The sequence below is a fragment of the Alosa alosa genome, chromosome 14 (assembly GCF_017589495.1).
Source record: "Alosa alosa isolate M-15738 ecotype Scorff River chromosome 14, AALO_Geno_1.1, whole genome shotgun sequence".
In the NCBI taxonomy this organism is placed as follows: Eukaryota; Metazoa; Chordata; class Actinopteri; order Clupeiformes; family Clupeidae; genus Alosa; species Alosa alosa.
This window is the reverse complement of record NC_063202.1, coordinates 30,577,765-30,597,764: the sequence shown is the minus strand read 5'-3', so window position 1 is coordinate 30,597,764 and position 20,000 is coordinate 30,577,765. Positions and strand designations below refer to the sequence as shown.

Here is a 20,000-nt window from a genome sequence, read left to right as displayed (position 1 = left end):
ATGATTGCCGTTTTCTCTGTAGACTTGGTCCGTTTGGCTCAGTGTTTTATCTAATAAACAAATGATTAAAAGGTTATTTAATCCACAGTTTAGGGGAATGAAAAAGGGAAATATGGGAGAAAAAAATCCAGTAAATGTGTGAATAATCTTTTATTCAGTTGAAACTAAACAGATGAAGGCGTAGCTGAACAAAGCTGGCCCTGCTAATTTGTCTCTCGTTAGAGGCTCTCTTTGTTGTTTCCCCAAACACAAATGAACTTTTATGTGAGGGAGTCTTATTTATGCGCAGACAAAAAGAAATGTTGGCTTTGTTAAGAAGAATGCACAACGCGGCCCAATTAGCGCCATGCCATCCTCTCCTCACAACACAACAGAACCTCAGAACAGGAAATGATAAAGGGAGAATGTTGTTGCCTCCGTGCGTATGGCGGCGGTGGCTGCTGCTGCTGCTGGTGTTGGTGCTGCTCCACCAGTGGCTGCATTACTCCTCCAGGGCCATAACCGTCTCATCAAATCGGCTTGGCCTGAACCCAGAGCGCCTCAGCCCTGCTCTCTGTCTCGCTTTCTCTCTCTCTTTCTCTCTCTCTCTCTCTCTCTCTCTCTCTCTCTCTTTCTCTTTCTCTCTCTCCCACCCAGCTCCATTTAAAGAGACTGTTAGCTGATGAGCATCCCTACATGCGAGGCTGAAGATAAAAGAAAGCAGTGACCTGACTCATTAGCCCCCTTTGATTTAATATATTGACACTTGGATACAAATAATTCCATTTAGTGGCCTCTGTTGGGAGTGTGGGGTTGGGGGTGGGGGAGGGATCAATTTAATTAGTTATGAAATGTGACTTCTTGTCAGGAAGCAGAAGAAATGCTGACGTTAAATAAAGTCATGTGCAATTTGAACAATAAAGCTTTCGGGGGGGGGGGGGGCTCATGTTAAAACTTAATGATGCACAAAAAAGGGCTTGATAGATACAACCTCAGCAACGGTCGTGATGGTTTTGAAATTAAGCTAAGTGGATGAACGGGGAGCCGTAATGTCGCCGGCCTGTTTAAACAAATTTATACATCATGAATATAAACAGTGGAGGGAGCCGGGGCTGAGTGGGTATGCCCATCAGCTCATGCCCGGAGGGGCGTCTGCTAATCGCGACCGCTCGGCCTGGTGATTGCCGCGCATAGCATCACGCAGCGGCTGTGTGCCTTTCAGCTTGCCGTAGCTCAGTGTCCGCTCTCGGGCCGAGGAGAGGGCTCTCTTTTAGCTCTCTCTCACTTTCCACTCTCCTCTCTCTCTCTCTCTCTCTCTGAATGGGTGATGTGTTTATCACAGAGATCAGCGAGGCCAGAGTGGATGGCCGCCACTTTAGCCACTCGCTCTGGCAGACGCTGAAGTGCATATGCTCAGGCCAAGAGAGAGAAAGAGAGAGAAAGAGAGAGAGAGAGAGAGAGAGAGTCTCTGCATGCTGAAGTACATTCATACAGTAGAGTAGAGTTCCACAGATCGGGCAAAGCTCCGGCACAAAGGCACTCTTGTGCTGAACATATGTGGATGACACACGTGTCTGTGCTGGTTGATAGACAAACACAGGTCAATTATTAATGTTAATTACACACAATGTCCTACTGCTCTCTCTCAGTCTCTCTCTCACTCATTTTGTCTCTCTCTCTCTCTCTCTCTCTCTCTCTCTCTTTCGTTATTATAATTAGCTCCAGGGCAGTGGCTCTGCATTGTGTTCCAACACCTCTGCTGTTAAGCTGCGCTAATGAAGAGGCTCCAATTTGAGAAGAGACTGTCACATGAACAGTTGAATGAATGTGTTAGGTCACACCTGAGTCGCTCGCTCTACCTGAGGGGATTGAAAACAAGCTTTGGGAGTTGGTAATGTATGCCACGAGCCTGCAGGCTGCATCACAGTTCGGGTCTGGTGATAACGCTAATTAATGATGCACAAGATGAGGTGAGCCGCACTTTCTGCGCATCTAATTGTGCATCAAGGAAATTGCACCGGCCGATTACGATTGAGCATGTTTTTTTTTTGTTTTTTTTCTAAATCAGCTCACGGCGTACAACATAAGAGCAATCGGTGGATCGGTCCCTTATGCTGTCGCTGCAAAGCAAAAACATATAGAAAAGACATCAGTGGCACATCAGTGACTGGAGCAAAAGAAAAATGAGCGTGAGCTTCTTTAAATATGCTTTAAATATAATCAGGGGGCACCTGTTTAGACTCCAGATCCCCTTCACAATCAGGCCTCACAATTCCCTCCCTGATCAAGGCAGGCGGCCCTATACTTAGCTCTCATTGTACGGTGGCTCTAGAGGGAAAAATATCAGTTGGCGGAGAACACATCCTCCAGTGTGATGTTGACTTAGTTTCCTCTCCCTCCTGCCTCGGCCCAGTGTTTTCCCTGCTAATGTTGAGCAAACTGTTTTGTCTTTGCGTTGGCTTTTTTCACCGCGGCCCTCAGCCCTAGCAGTGGGCACACACACACGCAGGGGAGAAGGGAGAACCGTTAATGGGGACTACTGTGTGCGGCCAGCCGGCAGTTAGAGAAGGGGCCCGTGTTTTCTTAGGGCCAGGGTGGCAAAGCAAAGCATTCAGCCCATGCAAGCCCGGCCGAAAAAAAGGCCCTTTTTGTTTTCGGGGCGGAGGAGAGTCCAAGCATTCCCCCACGGAATACAATGAATGGACCGTTTTGTCCTGCACCCGTTTTTCAGAATTGTTTTTTCTCTCTCTCACTTCTCCCTCTCCCTCTCTCTTCCTCTCTTTTTTCATAATTATTCTTGCCCGTCATTGGGTGTGCACATGACATTTGAGCATGTTTTAAAGTCTCAACACACTCATGTGCCTGCAATAAAGCCCTCTTCCCCCCCATGCCCAACTCCGTAACAATCCCGCTTTCTGCTGGACAACAGACTAGCCTCTGTTGTTCTCCAAGTCCCAGCAGCTGGGAGGCAATAGTGAGGACAGTGGCCCAGTCTTTCCGCGGAGGGCAGGAAGAGGGGGAAGCGCTCCTTGAGCCACACTCTGGACAATGGCATTATTAGATTATGGGTGGTCTGACTCCGCTGCTTAGCTCCAGCATTAGATGCATAACATTTTCTCATTAGGATCCAGCCTAGACAGTCTATACAATGTTTAGACGGGGCAATTGTTGTGTGTACTCGCAAATTTAGACTTCAAAACAAGGAAGTTGTTTCCCCCCATTTTCAACAGATAAAAATGTATTTTTTTAAGTTAGGGATTATATATAGAAATATTATGAAGATAAAAAATCTTGGATTCTACACATTGAATACCAGCATAGGAGTTATAAATAATTTTGCCTTTTTTACTTTTATATAACATAATTTTCAGAAGTCTTCCTAAGAAAAATACCATGTTGTCTTGTGATGTAGTCTTGTCTTGTCTTGTCATGTAGGGCCATGAATGAACAAGACATAAATAAAGTCATCCTCAGAAACCCCCCAGGGTCAGGCATACTAATGCCAGGATACCAGTCGGAATATGGAATATGGCAGTGATGATCTGCAGGGTGGCAAGGGTGCCCATGTCAAACAGCTCTCTGGACTCCTTTATCCACCCTGTGTGTGTCTTTTCACCCTGTGCCCCATTCCTTCCTGTGTTGTAGAAGGGATGTGTATGAGGATGCTGGGCCCAGACATACTCATGGGTTTGTTTATGTCTATTCTCTCCTCTCCTCATTACCCATGCCGTTTGAGGGAGTCCCCAGGGATTTTGCCAGTTTACTGCAAACCTTTTTAATTTTATGACTAGACCCTGCCAGAATATGGGTTTCCTTCCCTACTCCTCTGAGTGTGTGTGTGCACCGAGCACAAGCTTCTGTGCAGATCATATGTTCAGAGGATCTCCCGGCCTGAAAACATGCCAACTTTTAAAGAGTATTCCCAGCAAACAATAATGGAAGGGTATGACAGACAGGAGGATGGAAAGAGAAGAGAGAGAGAGAGAGAGAGAGAGAAAGGAGGGCCTCTGTAGCCCCTATCATGCTGCACTGTGTGGTTTGTGTATGTGTGGAAATGAAAAGCTCATGAAGAGTGCTGCCTTAGGCCCCAACTTTGATATTTTATATTCAATACAAACCTAATTGCCTGAAATATTTACAATCTTAAATTACATTTTAGGTCTTTGAGGCTCTCCAAGAATGTGCCTTAAGTACACATTTCTGTTGAATCTACAGTGATCACATTTCGACGCTGTTCTCCAGAGAATAGTCCCTCCCCAACTCCCCCATCCCTCTCCTTTGGACTTCATCAATTTCCTAATTTGCTCCACATCAGCAACATTCTTCAGTGGGCTGGGCTATTTTGTTGCCTCCTTGATGTTTCTCTCTAAACAGACACATTTTATAACTCCCTCAGTGATAAAAATGATCTAATAAATTAAGTGAATTTAGCCAGATATAAAGTGAGGCGCTGATCAATAGAAGTTAGTACTTTACTTAGGACTCTTGTCTAGAATGGTAACTGCTGTGTGATATATATGGCTGTTTGCAGCAGAGTGCTCAGCAGCCCGCAGGATCTGGGCAGAGCACCGGGGAAGGGGCCTGCCCTGCTTTTTAACAGCCCCAGACTTAATATAGACATATTGGAATGGCTCATTTCCAAGAGAGCTTGTTTTACTGTGTAAGGAATTAGTGTAACAAGAAGTCATCTATTGGTTATTCCCCCAGACGGCCGCCCTCCGCCGAGTGTCTGGTTTCTGTGCACCTTGCCCCCCATGCGGCAGATATAGCAGCACGCCACACTGGCTCCCCCTCCTCACCACAGTCTCACCCTTTTGTCAGCGAGCCCTTGGGGTGCTACACTTCAACAAGGTTGTTGTGTAGTGTTTGCTTAAATAGCTACTCTAGCAATACTGTTGCTTTTGCCATCATCCCTCCTTCCCTCCATCTCTCTCTCGCTCTTTCTCTATTTCTTTCCCTCCCTCTCTTTCTGTCTTTCTCTCTTTAGGCAGAGATGTTAATCTGTTACCTGTCAGGAAAATGGCCATTTCCTGCCGTGGATAAGCCCTAGGACTGAGGGGGGGCGGGCGGTTTGGTGGGGAGGGCAGGGGGGGTTGAGGTGTGTGCTTGAGCCTTGGGTTAGGAATGGGGAGGGTTAGGAGGGGAGAGTTCTCCGGTCAAAGCCATGACCAGACAAAGGCCCTTTGTGCCTGACCTGTAACGCGGCGGTGGAAGGGCCCTCCTGTTTTCCCTTCGCTCCGGTGGGAACAATGCAGCCAGTCTGTGCTGGGGAGGCGGAGGCCTCACTCCTAATGCCCGCGCTGCGTCAACACAGAGCCGCGGGATCAAAGTCCGGCTCAGGCATATCGATCCACATGGCTGATTGTCATCAGGGAGCAGAGTGGCCGAGCAGCGGAGCAGAATATCTGTGACTTTGATAACGGCCCTCCAGTGGTGTGTGTGAGTGTGCGTGTGTGTGCGCGCGCGTGTGTGTGTTTAGGGAGAGGGGGATTAAGGCCGAAAGGCAGACGGATGAAGGAGTGCGGTTAGCTGATGAATGACCTGCGAGGTGGGAGTAATGTGTGCTCGGGGATCGCTGGGATTGTTTTATGAAATGACCTCTCCAGAACAAAGTAACACAGGGACGCACAAGCCCAGAAGTGGTTCCATTCAGCGATTTTCCCCCTGGTTGCCTTCCAGGAAGCTCTCGCCTGAGCGCGCCGCGTTCGCACAGTAGCGGCTGTCGCGTTTGCACGGCAGCTTGTTCTAGTCGTCAGTTTGCCACGTGTATGTGTGAGTGTGTGTGGGTGGGTGCACTACAGTGAGGGTGTGTAGATGTACTGTATGGCTGGGTATTTTGTCTTTGTGAAAGTTTGTATGAATGTGTACAATTGTGTACTTGCTCCGGTTGATTTCACTTCTGTCATTTTGAAAATGGATAAAGACGAACAGTTTGGTGAGTATTATCAGGACTTGAATTGGAAATTGAATTTTGGAAAAGACTGCTTTGTCATTTTCTGTAGCTCTCTGACAGAAACGAGACACATACTAACTGAAATGTAAAATTTGCTAGCTTATGCTCGTGGAACGTGTTTCAAACTTTACGTATAGCCCCAGCTCTGCAGAATCTCTTACAGTTCAAATAGGAGTCAGAGAAGGAGCAGACTCCCCCAGACCCACCCATCTCCCTCCAGCTCTCCCTTCCCTCTATCTGATCTTGCCAACACAGAAGGCATTTAGACATGTTAAAACAACTCTCCTCCTCCTTTCGAAAAAGCAAAAGTGCGCAGCAGTCCCAGGTGATGCTCAGCAAGGATCAGACTGTTTCTATGGTTAGCTGGACACCAGGAAAGGATAGTGGGGGGCAGAGTTAGGAGGATTGAAAGGGTGAGTGAAGGTGGGGAGGGGGTGGTGTAGGGGCTGGGTGGACAAGCCGTCTCAGGGGTGCTGTGAAAACGTCTGAAAAGACAGTGAGGAGTAGGGGTGCTGACAGGGCCCTATTGAGCTCTGGAATGGCTTGTACATCTCCATTTCCCCTCCACCTGCACTATGCATCGGTCAGCCCAGGCCAGGCAGGCCTCCGTGGGAGTAGGACAGCAGAGCTGAGGGGTGCCCAGGGAGGGAGGGGGAAGGGTGGACTGTCAGGCTGGCAGGAGCAGGGGCAGCAGCACAGCGACACACCAACTAGCACCACCCACCCACCAACTAGCTCCAACCACCCCCCATCCACACTTGTTCCTCTCTCGGCGGTCAATTCCGGCTCCCAGAATCCTCCCGAAGAGGCTGACCTCGGGATTACTCACCGTCCTAAACCATTACAGCTTCTTACTGCTGATGTCGACATGTCCGCTAACAACATTGATTAATCTATATGCCCCCATTTATTCAAGTTTTTCTCCCTCCTCTTGTGCTCCAGACCCCCAGTCCAGGGACTGCGTGTGTGTGTGTGTGTGTGTGTGTGTGTGTGTGTGTGTGTGTGTGTGTGTGTGTGTGTGTGTTTGTTGTGTGTGTGTGTGTGCGTGTCCCCTCAGCTGTCCCCCCATGAGGTCCTTATTTTAGTGCCTGTAGAGAAACAGACTTATGCGTGCCTGCGTATGCAAGTGCGGGTCTTAAAGAGAAATCAAAGCCTCTCAGACTCGTGTTGCACTGAGAGGGGGGAAACAGATTGTGTTGTGCGCCAGGGCGGCCTTCATCGGGTCATGTGAATTGATGATGAATGTGAGGGCGGGAGTGAAGAGGCCTCTCTTCTCTCTCTTCCTCTCCCTCTCCCTCTCCCTCTCTTCCTCTCTCTCTCTCGCTCTCTTTCTATCTCTCCCCCACTCCAGAGCTCTGCTTAGCCGAGCGCCGGCAGAGAGGAGGGCTCCTGCCAAGTCCAGGGCTGACTGATTGCTACAGATGCTCTTCCTCAAGTATTCCGAGTTAGATCCTTACCCGGGAGTCTTCGGGGACAAACAATAGCACCTGTTCCTCATAAGATAGGCCCATTCATGTATCTTTAATGAAGCGACGGGGCAGATGGCGAGAAATGGCGTAAGCCGGCACTTAGCCTTAGCGCTAAGACAAAAGGGGCGCAGTGCCAGGCCAACAATGGGCAGTATTTATGAGGAGCGGAAAGGACGGTGCCCCACACTTGCCCGCGTGTGCCCCCCATGCCCCCAACCCCCCACCTCTACCCCCACTCTCACATCTGCTCCACTTCATTCTCTCACACTCCTGAAGATCACCCAGCCAATTGAAATATTCTGGGCACTCAGCCGATTGGCAGATGAACTTGAGGGTTACTCTTTCAGAGCCTGGCTCTGGATGGGCCTGTCTACAGCAGTAGCCCAGGAGAGAGGGGAGAAACACACACACACACACACACACACAGAGGCACACCCAGATAAACTGCGGGAGGGAAAGGGGAGAGGACTATATTTTGTATTGGTGCTGATATGTTATTCATCAGAATGTGTCTGAGCGGGAGCTCAGTCACTTACTTCCATTAGGCTTCAGCAGTCAAAGCCGAGCTAGCAGTACTAATATTTAAATCTATAAATGTATCGGCACACCAGCCACTGTGCTATCTGTTAATTGACAGTCTGGAAAAGATAACCTTTACTATTAGTCCCCTCTGTGAAGCCTCTGATTTGATTTGCCCCTCTCTCTGACATTGGTTGTGTAAATTAAAGTTTAATGTAAAGGGCTCATTACCACAAATCACAACTGCAACTCCAATCCAGTGCCATCCTATCCATTTCATATAAACTGTGTGCACTCCCTTTGACTGGCAAAATCCTTTTATTATCTGTCACTGACGTGCTGTCACTGACATCACTGTCATTATTATATTCACCAAAGCTCTTCTCCTCATTGATATTTCAATTTGAAATATTCAAGTGTTTTATTTTTTGTTTGTAAATACAAAGAAATGAAGATAGATGGGCTGAATTACAAGTAGATAGATATATAGACAATAAGTAGTTAATAAATCGTATAATAAATAATAGAGATAGAGAAGTTGAAAGAGAGCCTGACACTAAGTAAAGCAAGTGTTGTTCTAAATGAGGGAAGCTGAGATGTGGGGGAATAGTTGTGATCTGGCTCCATTTATAAAACAGCTGTTCTCTGTGGCCTGGCTTTGGGCAGATTTATTTTGCTAGTTTAATGTGTCTAAAGTTTATCACAATTATGCATGTGACTGACCTTTTATAACCCAAGGGATGATAGGAATTTAGATACCTATCAGGGTGTCTGTCTTACATCCTCCGTGTTTTTTAGCCTTATAATTGCTCCACTGCTGTGCCCAGCGTCTCTGTAAAGCTGCCTCTTTCTTCTCCATTAGTAATACGATTACTTGCTTTCATTTCTTTATGTTTACAGTATTTTTTAATAGAGATTTGACAGATTCCTGTGAAGCAGCGTTTATTTTGTAGAATGACCCTAAAGCATCTCTAAAGGATTTAAGGTTAATAAATTTACTTTTTTCAAAAGCACAGCATATTTAAAGTAATACCTTTCAGATTGAAAAGCGAAAAAAAAAAAATGTTTACTCGATTCTTCTCAGCCTCATTCTTTTGCAATGTTACTTTGATAGTTGCACTCCAAAATAAAAAAAGAGAAAAAGTACAGGCCCAGGATGTTATTTATTTTTGCTTAGCAAAACTCACTCATGGCTGGATCGATGAAGGGCTGCTGAGGCCTAGTTCTGCACTGGGGGAGTTGGAGCAGCTCAGCCATGCCAAGAGAGCATGCATATAGAGAGACGACGAGGGGGGGGGATATAGAAAAATGTGGATATCACAAGCAGATCTGATCGCAAACATGGAGAAAAAGTCATTGCTCAAAGCAGGTTGATTTCATGGCCCACTGCAGCAGCTATAATTGCACCCAGGCCCCATGCTTTTCATTGCCGGCTTGATTTTAAAAGAGGGGGATGAATGGAGAAACGCTCTGTTAAGTGTTTATGTTGGGGCCACTGACCTCCATGAACCTGTTTACCAGACGGGCTCCCCAGAGGTGTGCTGGCTGCCTGGCTGAGTGCGGTGCAGTCCGGTCCAGTACAGATTGGCGCTGGCCAGGGATCATGAGCATTCAGGCTCACGGTAGCACAGCGCTCCTGCAGCCGATCAGAGGCCTGCAGGAAGCAGGGGATGACAGGCAGATTGCCCACCAGTCTCAGGTCCCTGCATGCAGCCTGACCCCAAGGGCCCCGCACTGTTGCCCCTCTGGAAATCAAAAAGCCATAGCAGCCCCTCCACACACACACACACACCAAATAAGTGTTCACATCATCATTCTCCTTTTCACTTTCTCTATCTGTGATACTCAACATGATTGCTGATTACTGGTGCGCGTCGAAAAGAGGGCGCGTGTGCCGTTACATCGGCCTCCATGTTAAAATGAAATATCGCAAACAGATGAGGAAGGGGGGACTTTTGGGGCTCTGTGCGTCTCGCTGCCTCTCTTTGTAAAAAAAAAAAATCGGCACTCGGAGCACATGCCGTAAATTACCCAGGCTGCCGGGGCTTTTATCGTCTGCATAAATGATCTTCCAAAAATATGAGACAGAGGCAGTATATCTGTGAGGGTCTTTTCCTGTCAGTCAGTGATGTTGGCAAGACAGCGGAGCGCTCCCCCACTGTGACCCCTTTATACCCCTCCCACCCCACACAGCACGACAGGACCGGAGGAGACGCGCGGGCTCAAATCATGCTCGGTGACGAGAATCTCACCTGTTCTCCACCACGCAGCGCACAGGATGTTTTATGTTCGGACTCGCCGGAGTGTCCTATTGGTGCAGCGCTTCATTCACTAGTATTCTGTCACAGGCCGCAGGCAGCCAAGGCTTGAGCGCTCTCGCAGACTTAGCGGTTCAACCAGGCTACATCTCATTGTGATCTAGCCCAAAGAAGGAAAAGAGGTTTTCAGGGGCCAGAGGATTTAAAAAAATGTTGGACTCATTTTTGTCTATGCCACATTTTTTTCCCTTTTCATGGGGAGAGACGCCTGAAAAAAGGGTTATATACGAGAATATATCGAGAGAGAAAAAAAAAGAAAAACCTGTTACGTCAACAATTACTTTTACAAGTCTATTTGGCAGAAGTAACGCAGGGAAATCACTGATAATGCCGAGGCAGAATGGCTTGAGAATGAGCCCTTATCCGGCATGCCGCACCTTGGATCAGGCAGGGCAAACAGTGTGCAGCATTGGGCTCTTTGATGTGATAATGTGCGATTGGTGGGGGGATTAGGAGCAGCTGAGGCAGGCGCGGGGTATTGTGCGGTCCACACGCAGGCCATGGGTGCTCGACGAGGCCCGCTGTCAGCATGCGTTAGCCAGGCGTCTGATCTCCTCTCTCTCTGTCTTCAGCAGGTCCAGGGTCACATGCCTCCGCTCATGATCCCCATTTTTCCACACGACCAGCGCACTCTGGCTGCTGCCGCCGCCGCCCAGCAGGGATTCCTCTTCCCGCCGGGAATGTCCTACAAGCCAGGTATGACACGCGCCTGCACTGTTGAGTGGCTCTCACTGTTTATCCCTCCCTCTCTCTCTCTCTCTCTCTCCTACATTTACCTGTATGCCGTACTCAGCCACTTTATCCTCTTATTCAAATATTGTCCTCTTGTTAAAGGTCCTGCTACTCTTTGCTTCTCTCTCTCTCCCTCTTTCTCTCTCTCTTTTATAGCTACTCCATCCTTTGGCCAGTGTACAGATCTCTGGCCAGTATACAGATCTTGAGTGAAGTGTGACCAGTTCAAGAGTGTTTGTCATGCTTGGTTAAATGTCTCGAGCTATGGCTATTAAGTGACATCACTGGTAAAATACAAATTCTAATCTCCCAGGACCGATATGGCTGAAAGCTATCTTGAAACAAAAGATAACAGACATTGTATATGAATGAAAAACATTTTGTCATTTTGTCACAGAGAATCTGTCAAGATGATAAGAGTGGATGTTATCAATGAACCAAACAATAGCTCTGGCACCAACAGCCTTGCAGCCATACCTGCTGTGGCAGGGCTGACGAAATAGAATACAAACACAACCTTTGGTCACAGCCCAGAGTTGCTGTTGAAAGGGTTTGTGTATCTTTCCCCTAAACAATTTATTTCTGCCCTTCTAAGTAGATAAAAAAGAGCAAAATATGCTGTGTACTTTCACAACAGTAGGAAACTCTCCCTCATTTCTGCTGTAGCGCCCCCAACCCGACACACACACACACACACACACACACACACACACACACACACACACACACACACACACACACACACACACACAGGTGCTTTGACAGCTTGGATTGTGAGTGTCACACAGCTTTATTTTGAGTGGATCTCAGTAAGGCCAGACTCCTCATACAACCCCCACAAACACACACACACACACACTTCCAGAGCTATGGGGGCTGTCTCCTCCTCCCCCCTCCCTCTCTCAGCCTACAGGTCTTCAGCCTACGGTCTTCATAGCCCCTCAATCTCCTGTTATGCCAGCTTCTTCATGTGTTTTCATTCCGCTGTTTCACAGGGCAGGACCTCTCATTGTACTGTAACAACTCACAATATGCACACACCTCACCCATCTCCCCCACCTCGACCTCCTCCTCCTCCTCCTCCTCCTCCTCCTCCTCCTCCTCCCCCTCTCCTCGCGCTGCTCTGAAAGCTAAGAACAATCAGGTCTCCCCTGTCAAAGCAATTAATGCTGTGCACCATCAAGTGTGTCACTTCAGAAACGCAGCCAGGGCTGGTGAGTGCTCAGCTTCAAGGCAGCCCGAACAATGGGTTCGGATATATGAGTCCTGGAATGTAAACTAAAATGTCAACATGAAAGTGTCTCGGCTTCTCGTCGGCTGTAATCGTCATCCATCCAAGAATCTGCTGAGGGTGCCGGCGGTAACACAATACCGCCGCTTTTTTCAGTCAACCAGCGCTGGTGCGCTCCTCCACCGCTCCCCCTCGCGCTCAGTCTCCCAGAGCCATGTCCAGGCACCGCTTCCTAGCTCGGTTCTATGGGCTGTTTTTGGCTTTGTGTTTTCACTTAAAGTGACCTCTGTTAACATAAAACAGCTGACACACAGAAACACAACCTAACAACTGCCCTTATTTAATGGAATTGAAATTTACAATTCCTCTTCTGGACCAAATTTAAGTCTTCGAGTATGCAAGTATACTCACTTATCATATATAATTCAGCACGTTGCATGTCAGGAAACTTTAAATGAACTCTAAATAAAGGGAAAAAAAGACAAATTAATTTTAGAGGATTTGACAAGAAGTCACTGTCAACCGTCAGGTCATATCAGCATCAGAGGATGCAGGAGCCGCCACCAGGTGCAGCGGAAGAAAAGAAGGAGGTCTGTAGCTGCAGCTTAGGCCTGGTGCACGTGTCCCCCTAGAGGGATGCAGGGCACAGGGCTCCCAGGGACCCAGCCTCCCCTCCGCTCCGCTCTCCTCCCCTCCCCTCACCTCCCTTCCCTGGCCTGCCTCGGCATGCCTCCCCGACTTCTTTTGTATGGCGCAGAGAAAAGAATTTTCGCCCTCACGCAAGCATTCCACATCCCCAAACATCAAATTTGGAGGGAAATTGCAACAACATGCAGATTGACTCACTGCCAGGATGCTAACCCTCCTGCCTGTCTCACGTCTGACTTATTGTTCGCGCTGCGCTCCAGAAGTGCCAGTCTCAGCAACAGTAGTTAAAAATTAAAGCCAGGGCCTTGCCCCTGGGTCCCGGCTTCACACTATCAAGCAGTTGAATCTCTGTCACGTTGTGTGTTTTTGTGTTCTGTTTCTCTTTTTTTTCCATCCTGAACATTGACTATTGGACAGAAGTAAACTAAAAATGCACAGACAAGGGTTTTCCCCCCCGCACAAGCTGAGCCAACTATTGACACGTCGGGCAGCAGACCTCTGGGAAATCGCACCGAGCGAATCAGTGCGACAAGAGGAAAAGAGAGAGATAGAGGGAGAAAGAGATGTCAGAGAGGAGAATTTATGTGTGAGCTCTGAGGGGAAAGCCCTAGCCCTGCTTTTGTCTGCACACAAGGTGCTTTGAGGAACACATGTCAGCACCTCATCAAAAACACTGCAACAGAGAGATGAGAAACAAGTACAAGAGAGAGGGAGAGATGAAAAAAAGAGAGATAGAGAGAGAAAGAGAGACATTAAAATAGAGAAGGGAAAAAGGTTCTGTAGTCAGCAGGTGAGTAGCAGAACATTATAGGGTGTGGTAGAGCAGCTAATAAATTAACTATAAAGGCGGGGATGAGAGGGAAAGTCAGCTATTTTGGAACTACGGAGGCATGACAGCCTGAACAGGGAGCCTGAGGGGATTATTTCGCCAGTTTGATTTTTTTTTTCTAATATGTTTGACATGGAAAATGTTTTAGTACAAATAACAGGAGTCATAATGGAGACTTCAGCAGGGGTCGCCTTGTGTAAAGCTTCTGCATTATTCATAAGTTTGCAAATGAAAACAAAAAAAAGAGAAAGGAAAAATAAAGGAAGGAAGAAAGAAAGGAAAAGAAGCTTCTGGAAAACAGCTCTGTTTGTGCAGGCCAATTCGGTTATTCCCGACCCCCTCTGTACATAATCTCAAATCGGACGATCGCTGGGCATAAAGGACGGCTCTATTGCATGGTGCCCCATGTTCTCGGCACTGCTGAGTGGGCATGGGCAGGACAGGGCCCAGTGCTGATGGCCCCTCGCCCCGCCACGCTGTGCCACTACATCCGCCCCACACACTGTGCTCAATGGCCTGAGCAACATCAGTGGCCTCCAGACCCATCCGCAGGGTCATCCTTTTTTCCCGACGCAGGCAGGAGCCGCTGTGACACCCCCACTGTCTGTGTGCATAAAGACAGAGGCGCGTGCCGTAATGGGGCTCTGGAATGGATCCTCCGGCCGGACTCTTTCAGCTGTGATGAGGCCACAATGCCTTATTGACTTTCCGCCGCAGGAGATGCCAGGATGCCGATATATCTGCTTAGCCTTGGGTCTGAAGCTCTGAGGTTGTGCATGAATGCACTTTCCCAGCTTCTCTCTCTCTCTCTCTCTCTCTCTCTCTGCCTTAAAAGATCAGTTCCTTTCATTTTGTTATTACCTTGTAGTCTCTCCATGACAACCTTGTTATCTGTGGCACTGTAAAAGCCGCTTTTGACTTATTTATTTAATTGACTCGCAAAAAGGATGACATGCAAATTAATTATTTGCTCTCCGCCCAAAGTTTCAGCTTATCCACTGTCTCTCAAGTCAAAGTTTGCCTTTAAACGATGTCTCCTTTGCCATGGAGAATGCGAAGAGCTCTTGCCCTTGGCACCAGGTGGTCCAACACTGAGTGCCCTCGGAGGGAGCGATCTCCTAATATTCCTCCCTCGCTCTCCTCCACCTTTCATTAGGCTGGCATGCTCTCGGCTCCTCAAGCACCAGCTGTAGTGCCCTGTGCCAGCCTTAAAGAAGAGGGGCCACCAAGAGGATCCACTTCACCAGACTGAATCTTTTTGGCATGATACCTGACTGAAATTTACCAGTGAGGGTCACAGTGATCTCAGGTTAGACTCTGCTGGGAGGCACAGTGAATTCACACAACATTTTTGTTACTGTTTTGTGAGTACATTGGGATTGGAGAGACTGTCGGTTCTGTCAATTCTCATGAGGTTTTGGAAAACTCCTCCATCCTAGTGGTTCTCTGCCCTGAGGCTGTTGGTGGCATCTAGCATGTAAGGGAGGGAGGATGGCTCTGAGGGCAGCCCCACCCCGGACCTCAGTGGTACTCCTTTTAGAGCAGCCTCACTTCCACACACATGCACACAGCTGTGAGACTCTGCCGTGGACAGTGCCCGTCCTCCTTCCCCCTGGCCACTGCAGTGTCCTCGCCTGGCATCTGACACACCCCTGGTCTCACATGACACTGCTGACCGCACGCAGCCACCGCTGACAGAGAGGAGGCAATCACTCGTCCGGTTATGAGAAGAGAGTGGTGAGAAAGTGGAAAAGAGACCTCTCTGTGGGAATGGGGTTGGGTGGTAGGGGGTGAGAATAAAGAAGTAGTCCAACGAAAGAGAGAGAGGGGAGGGGGTGGGGGGGCGTATTGGACAGTAATGACCCTCACTTCACTTCTCTCATGACACTGTTTGAAAATCACATCAATTGTGTGGCTCGCCGCTCCTCTGGCCCGTGGCACAGGATTGAATATCCAGACTGCATCACAATGTGCTGCGCTGGACAAGATTGGGAGGCACACAAGGGAGGGAGGGAGGGAGGAGAAAAAGTGGAGAAGGTATATACGTTTCCCTCCCCTCATGCCTGTGGCTTAATGCCTCCATATGTTTGTGTGGAGAAGTGACAGGCGAAAGTGGTGTCTGAATCGGGGCCAATTCTCTTGTTCAGAAGGCACGCTTCAGTCAGCCCTCCGCCGTCCTCATCGGATCCACCACCAGCCCCCCCACACCCCTCACCCTCCCACACACACCCCCACCTCTGACCACAATGTGCTGAGCAGTGAAAGGATTTCTTTACCAAGTTGCTCACACAGCCCAGGGATGAAAACATACTTTCCCCTTCTGCTTCATTTTCTCTCCTCTCTCTCCTTTTCTTTTTCTTCCCTTTTCCTCCTCTTATTCTCTCTCTCTCTCTCTCTCTCTCTATCTCCCTCTCTTTAGAGCAAATGCTTTCCACTTGTATCTGTATCAGGTTTAACTACCGTCTCCCCTTTGTGTCTTAGATTCCACTTTCCTGATGTGTTGCGATAAGATGATAAAATGTTCAACACAGCTATTGTTTTGAAATTCTCGTAGCTCTCTGGTTAAATGTTGATGTTGTGATAAAAGAACAAATCATGTCTTTCCTGATCTCCTTCTGCGACTTTGTAAAGTGCTTTGCTTGTTGTGACCTGTTGAAGTAGCACTTTTTTGGCTTGCTCATGCCAGAAGCCACACAATGAGACAATGGCATGTAGGACAAATGAGAGTTGTGTTTAGAGTGGCATGGAGAACACACCACCTCTTCTGTGAAACCCAAGCAGTAGCACCACACAAGTATGCAACGGTCACACGAGGAGAGGAGGATAAAAAACTGTTTTTAACTTGCCAATTTGCAATGAACTGATGGTTGTTTATTTTCTTGAAAGAATACAACAAGACTGCAGAAGGCAAGAGCAAAAAAAAATGAAAAGAATAGAGGATAGAAAAGGCCAGAGATAGAAATAGAGACAGAGTGAGAGAGAGGGAAAAAGAGGAGATTGAGTGAGAGAGAGAGAGAGAGTGGGGAAGAGAGAGAGAGAGAGAGAGTAAGAGTAAAAGAGAGAGGAAGAGAAAGGAGATACGTTCCTCAGTAATCCTGCCTCTGGTGTGCCCAGCTGAATCTTTTGTTGGTGCAGATGTTTGGGCTGGGAGCCGAGGCTGGGTGAAGGCGGCTCCAGGGCCGTGTTGGCACTTGCCTGGCCGCCGTTGGGCCGCTCATTGTCTCAACCTGTGTGCATTGTTCTGCCCTCCTCCCACCCCCTACCCCCCTTCTCCTCCCCTTCTCCTCCTCGACAGGTGATAACTACCCGGTGCAGTTCATTCCATCCACAATGGCAGCTGCCGCCGCGTCAGGACTCAACCCTCTGCAGCTTCAGGTATGTGCAACAACAAAGAATGTGCAGGCACGTTGCCAACCCTTGGGCGCTACACGGCAAAAAACCAGCTGTATGCTAAATAATGAGCCGGCACGCTAAATAATGCTTGGGAGTCAGCCCTCACCAACTTAACACCTTACACGTGTAATTTAGCCATTTTAAGGGAGAACTTAACCCCATAGTTACTGCGGAGAGTGTAGTTATGAGGATAATGGTTATGGCAGGTGGGATTAGCCCTGCTGATTTCCCAAGAGGAGAGCCCTCTGCTAAACCAATCAGGAGGGGCTGCGCAGCGACACAAAATGGAACTGGGTTGCTTGCATGGCATGTTCTGTGTAATGCTAACGGCTGTTTATGTCATGCATTGTGTGTGTGTGTGTGTGTGTGTGTGTGTGTCCAGTGTGAGTGCAGTCTTCTGTGGTGTGAAGGCAGCACAGGGCACTGAACCGTAAGGCAATGCAGAGTGTGAGGTGGTAAATGTGAAAGCAGAGCTGCTAGATAGACAGAGTGAGAGAAAGAGAGAGAGGAGTGAATTTTGGGAGAGATTCCAGCGGCCCTTAGGCACCACCAGGAGAGTGTTCTCAGGGAGCCCGTTACGGCCGTGAACCGGAGTCGGAGGCTAACTCCAGGCAATAAGCACTTACTGTAATATAGATCGCTATCTGCGATGCACTGTGTGTCTCATTACCATCCTAATCAGCACTATTACTTGGCCTGCTGTGAGCCTGTGAGCGCGCTCTCTTTTTGTTTCCAAATTGACAATATGTTTTCCCCCGCTCGCTTTCATCACGTTATATTTACATAACAAATGCTGGGAATGGCTTTGGGAAGCGGAGGCCTCTGTACGATTACACTAATGTCATTATTCTTGGCTGCTCACTGGTGAAATTATCAAAGCGAGCCCTCGCAGCCCCGCTGAAGAATAAAGATGGATGGGAGGCCTTTGAAAAGAGCGGCGTGATAAATATTTAAGTTTTCCTGAAACTTCCCGGGCCAAGGGGTCTCAAGGAGGAGGGGACGAGGCACTTCCTGAGAGTCCTTCCTCTGAAACAAAGAGGAAGGAGAGAGGGAGTGAGGCAGCAGGGGGAAAGAGCAAGAGAGACAGAGAGATAGAGAAAACTCTTTTCAAGTCCTACTTTGGTCTATGCAGTTGTTTTGTCAACAAAGTCAGTAAACTGTTGATAGCAATTAGGCATTAAGCTCTCTGATAGCGAGGGCTTGTGGCAAAACAAAGGCTGTGGGGTTGTGCAATGCAGACACAGGGAGAGAGAGAGAGAGAGAGAGAGAGAGAGAGAGAGAGAGAGAGAGAAAGAGAGAGAGAGAGAGAGAGAAGCATCATGCAACTTTTTCCCCTGAAAATGAGCACAATTTGTCCTTCAGAGTTTATCGCTCTCAGCCTTAATGAGCCTTGGCAAGTCCTAACAATGCTGCAGCTGGGCTTGGAAAGGTCTCCTTTATCACACAGCTCTGGGAAGAACAATCAACTACCAGGAAGGTGTGGGATGCGTCTGCTCATGTTTCGGAGGCACGCGTGCGTGTGTGTGCATGTGTGTGCGTGTGTGTCTGTGTCTGTCTGTGTGTGTGTGTGTGTGTGTGTGTGTGTGCAGGTGTGTGTGTGAGTGTGTGTGTGTGTGTGTGTGTGTGTGTGTGTGTATTTGCGTGGTCTTCAAGTATTTGTATTACACTGTGTTTGTGGCTTAATTTTGCGTTTGTCAGTTAAGAGCAACAGAGAGTTTAGAGAGAGAGAAAAAACACAATAGAAAAAGACAGCACCATTTCTCTGTGTGGCATTTATGTTAATTCATGACTGTCACTTAATACTGAGTGCACATGCTTGTGGCTGTGTGTGTTCAAATAGCCTATAGCCTATGTGTGGGGCCTTTAGCAGGGAATGATGGTACGACTCTATCCCCTCGCATCTATTTATAGCGGCGCGTCGGGTCACTCCGAGGCTGGGATAGCAGTATATCCGAAGGCTGAGGAGTTCCAGCCATTAATTCAGATAATGTGTTTAACCCTGGGAATGGACTAGAACGGAGCCCCAAGACCATGACTCGCCGACCTTTACGGAGCACAGTAAACAAAAAAGAGGTGCATTCCTATTAATTGAAGCCGTCCGCTGGCAGTATATTTTGCCATGCGGCTGCTATTTGCTTTGCACAGAGACCCCCTTAAAACAGCCCCTGCAAGTCAAACATGCCCTTTTCTCTGACGATCAACACATCATGTGACCGCCATGCCTTCCTCTACAAAGCACCACGAAGTGGAATGATTAAAACATAATATCACATATCACGCCGGAGATGGAGATGATTAAATTCATACTCACCATGGTGATAGTATCGTTAGCTGCTAGTCTCTATCAGACTGCACGGCCTGACAGATAAACAGCTGGGCCAACACACACACACAGGCATTTCTATTGTGTGTGTGTGTGTTTATGTGTGTGGGTATGTGTTTGTGTGTCGGAGTCAACCGAGGACTAAAATGGCAGACAAAACACTCCTTTTAAAGGGAGAACAACAGCACATAGACGCTGTTAAAATATGTAATTTAGCGGAGAAGGGGCATGAAACCAGACCTTGTGTGACTTAGCGTGCAGCATGCTGGATGCCACATCTGTGCCCTCACACTACTTCTGGCTGATGATCCTGTGAGAGGGAGAGATGCAGGGCTCTTTCTACGCCCCATACCCAGCGCACAGCTATTGCGTGTTAGCCACTCCATCTTTACCAGTGTGATCTGCTCACTGAGTGCACATTTACAGGGTGTGCTAATGTGTCTTACTATCTGTACGGAGGATCACGGGTCACTGTTAATGAGGGGTGTTTATGTTAGTGAGAGGATGGGAGTGTGTGAAGCGTGATTGATTGGTCAGGACTGTATCAGTGTGAGACTGGTCCTCGCGCCTCAGCGGGCAACCCCCGACCCCTTACCTGACGCACCC

General features: G+C 48.2%; 1 protein-coding gene across 12 annotated transcripts in view; it reads left to right on the top strand.

The window, feature by feature from the left end:
• Window positions 1–20,000, top strand: part of sox6 (SRY-box transcription factor 6) — a 166,706-nt gene that overhangs the window by 110,113 nt on the left and 36,593 nt on the right. For 11 of the 12 annotated variants that reach the window (XM_048262739.1, XM_048262738.1, XM_048262736.1 and 8 more), the window contains 2 exons: window positions 10,811–10,934; window positions 16,974–17,053. In XM_048262739.1, coding sequence (XP_048118696.1) covers window positions 10,811–10,934; window positions 16,974–17,053 — 204 coding nt within the window. The remainder of the gene's footprint in view (window positions 1–10,810; window positions 10,935–16,973; window positions 17,054–20,000) is intronic. The other variant, XM_048262732.1, reaches the window with a different exon arrangement.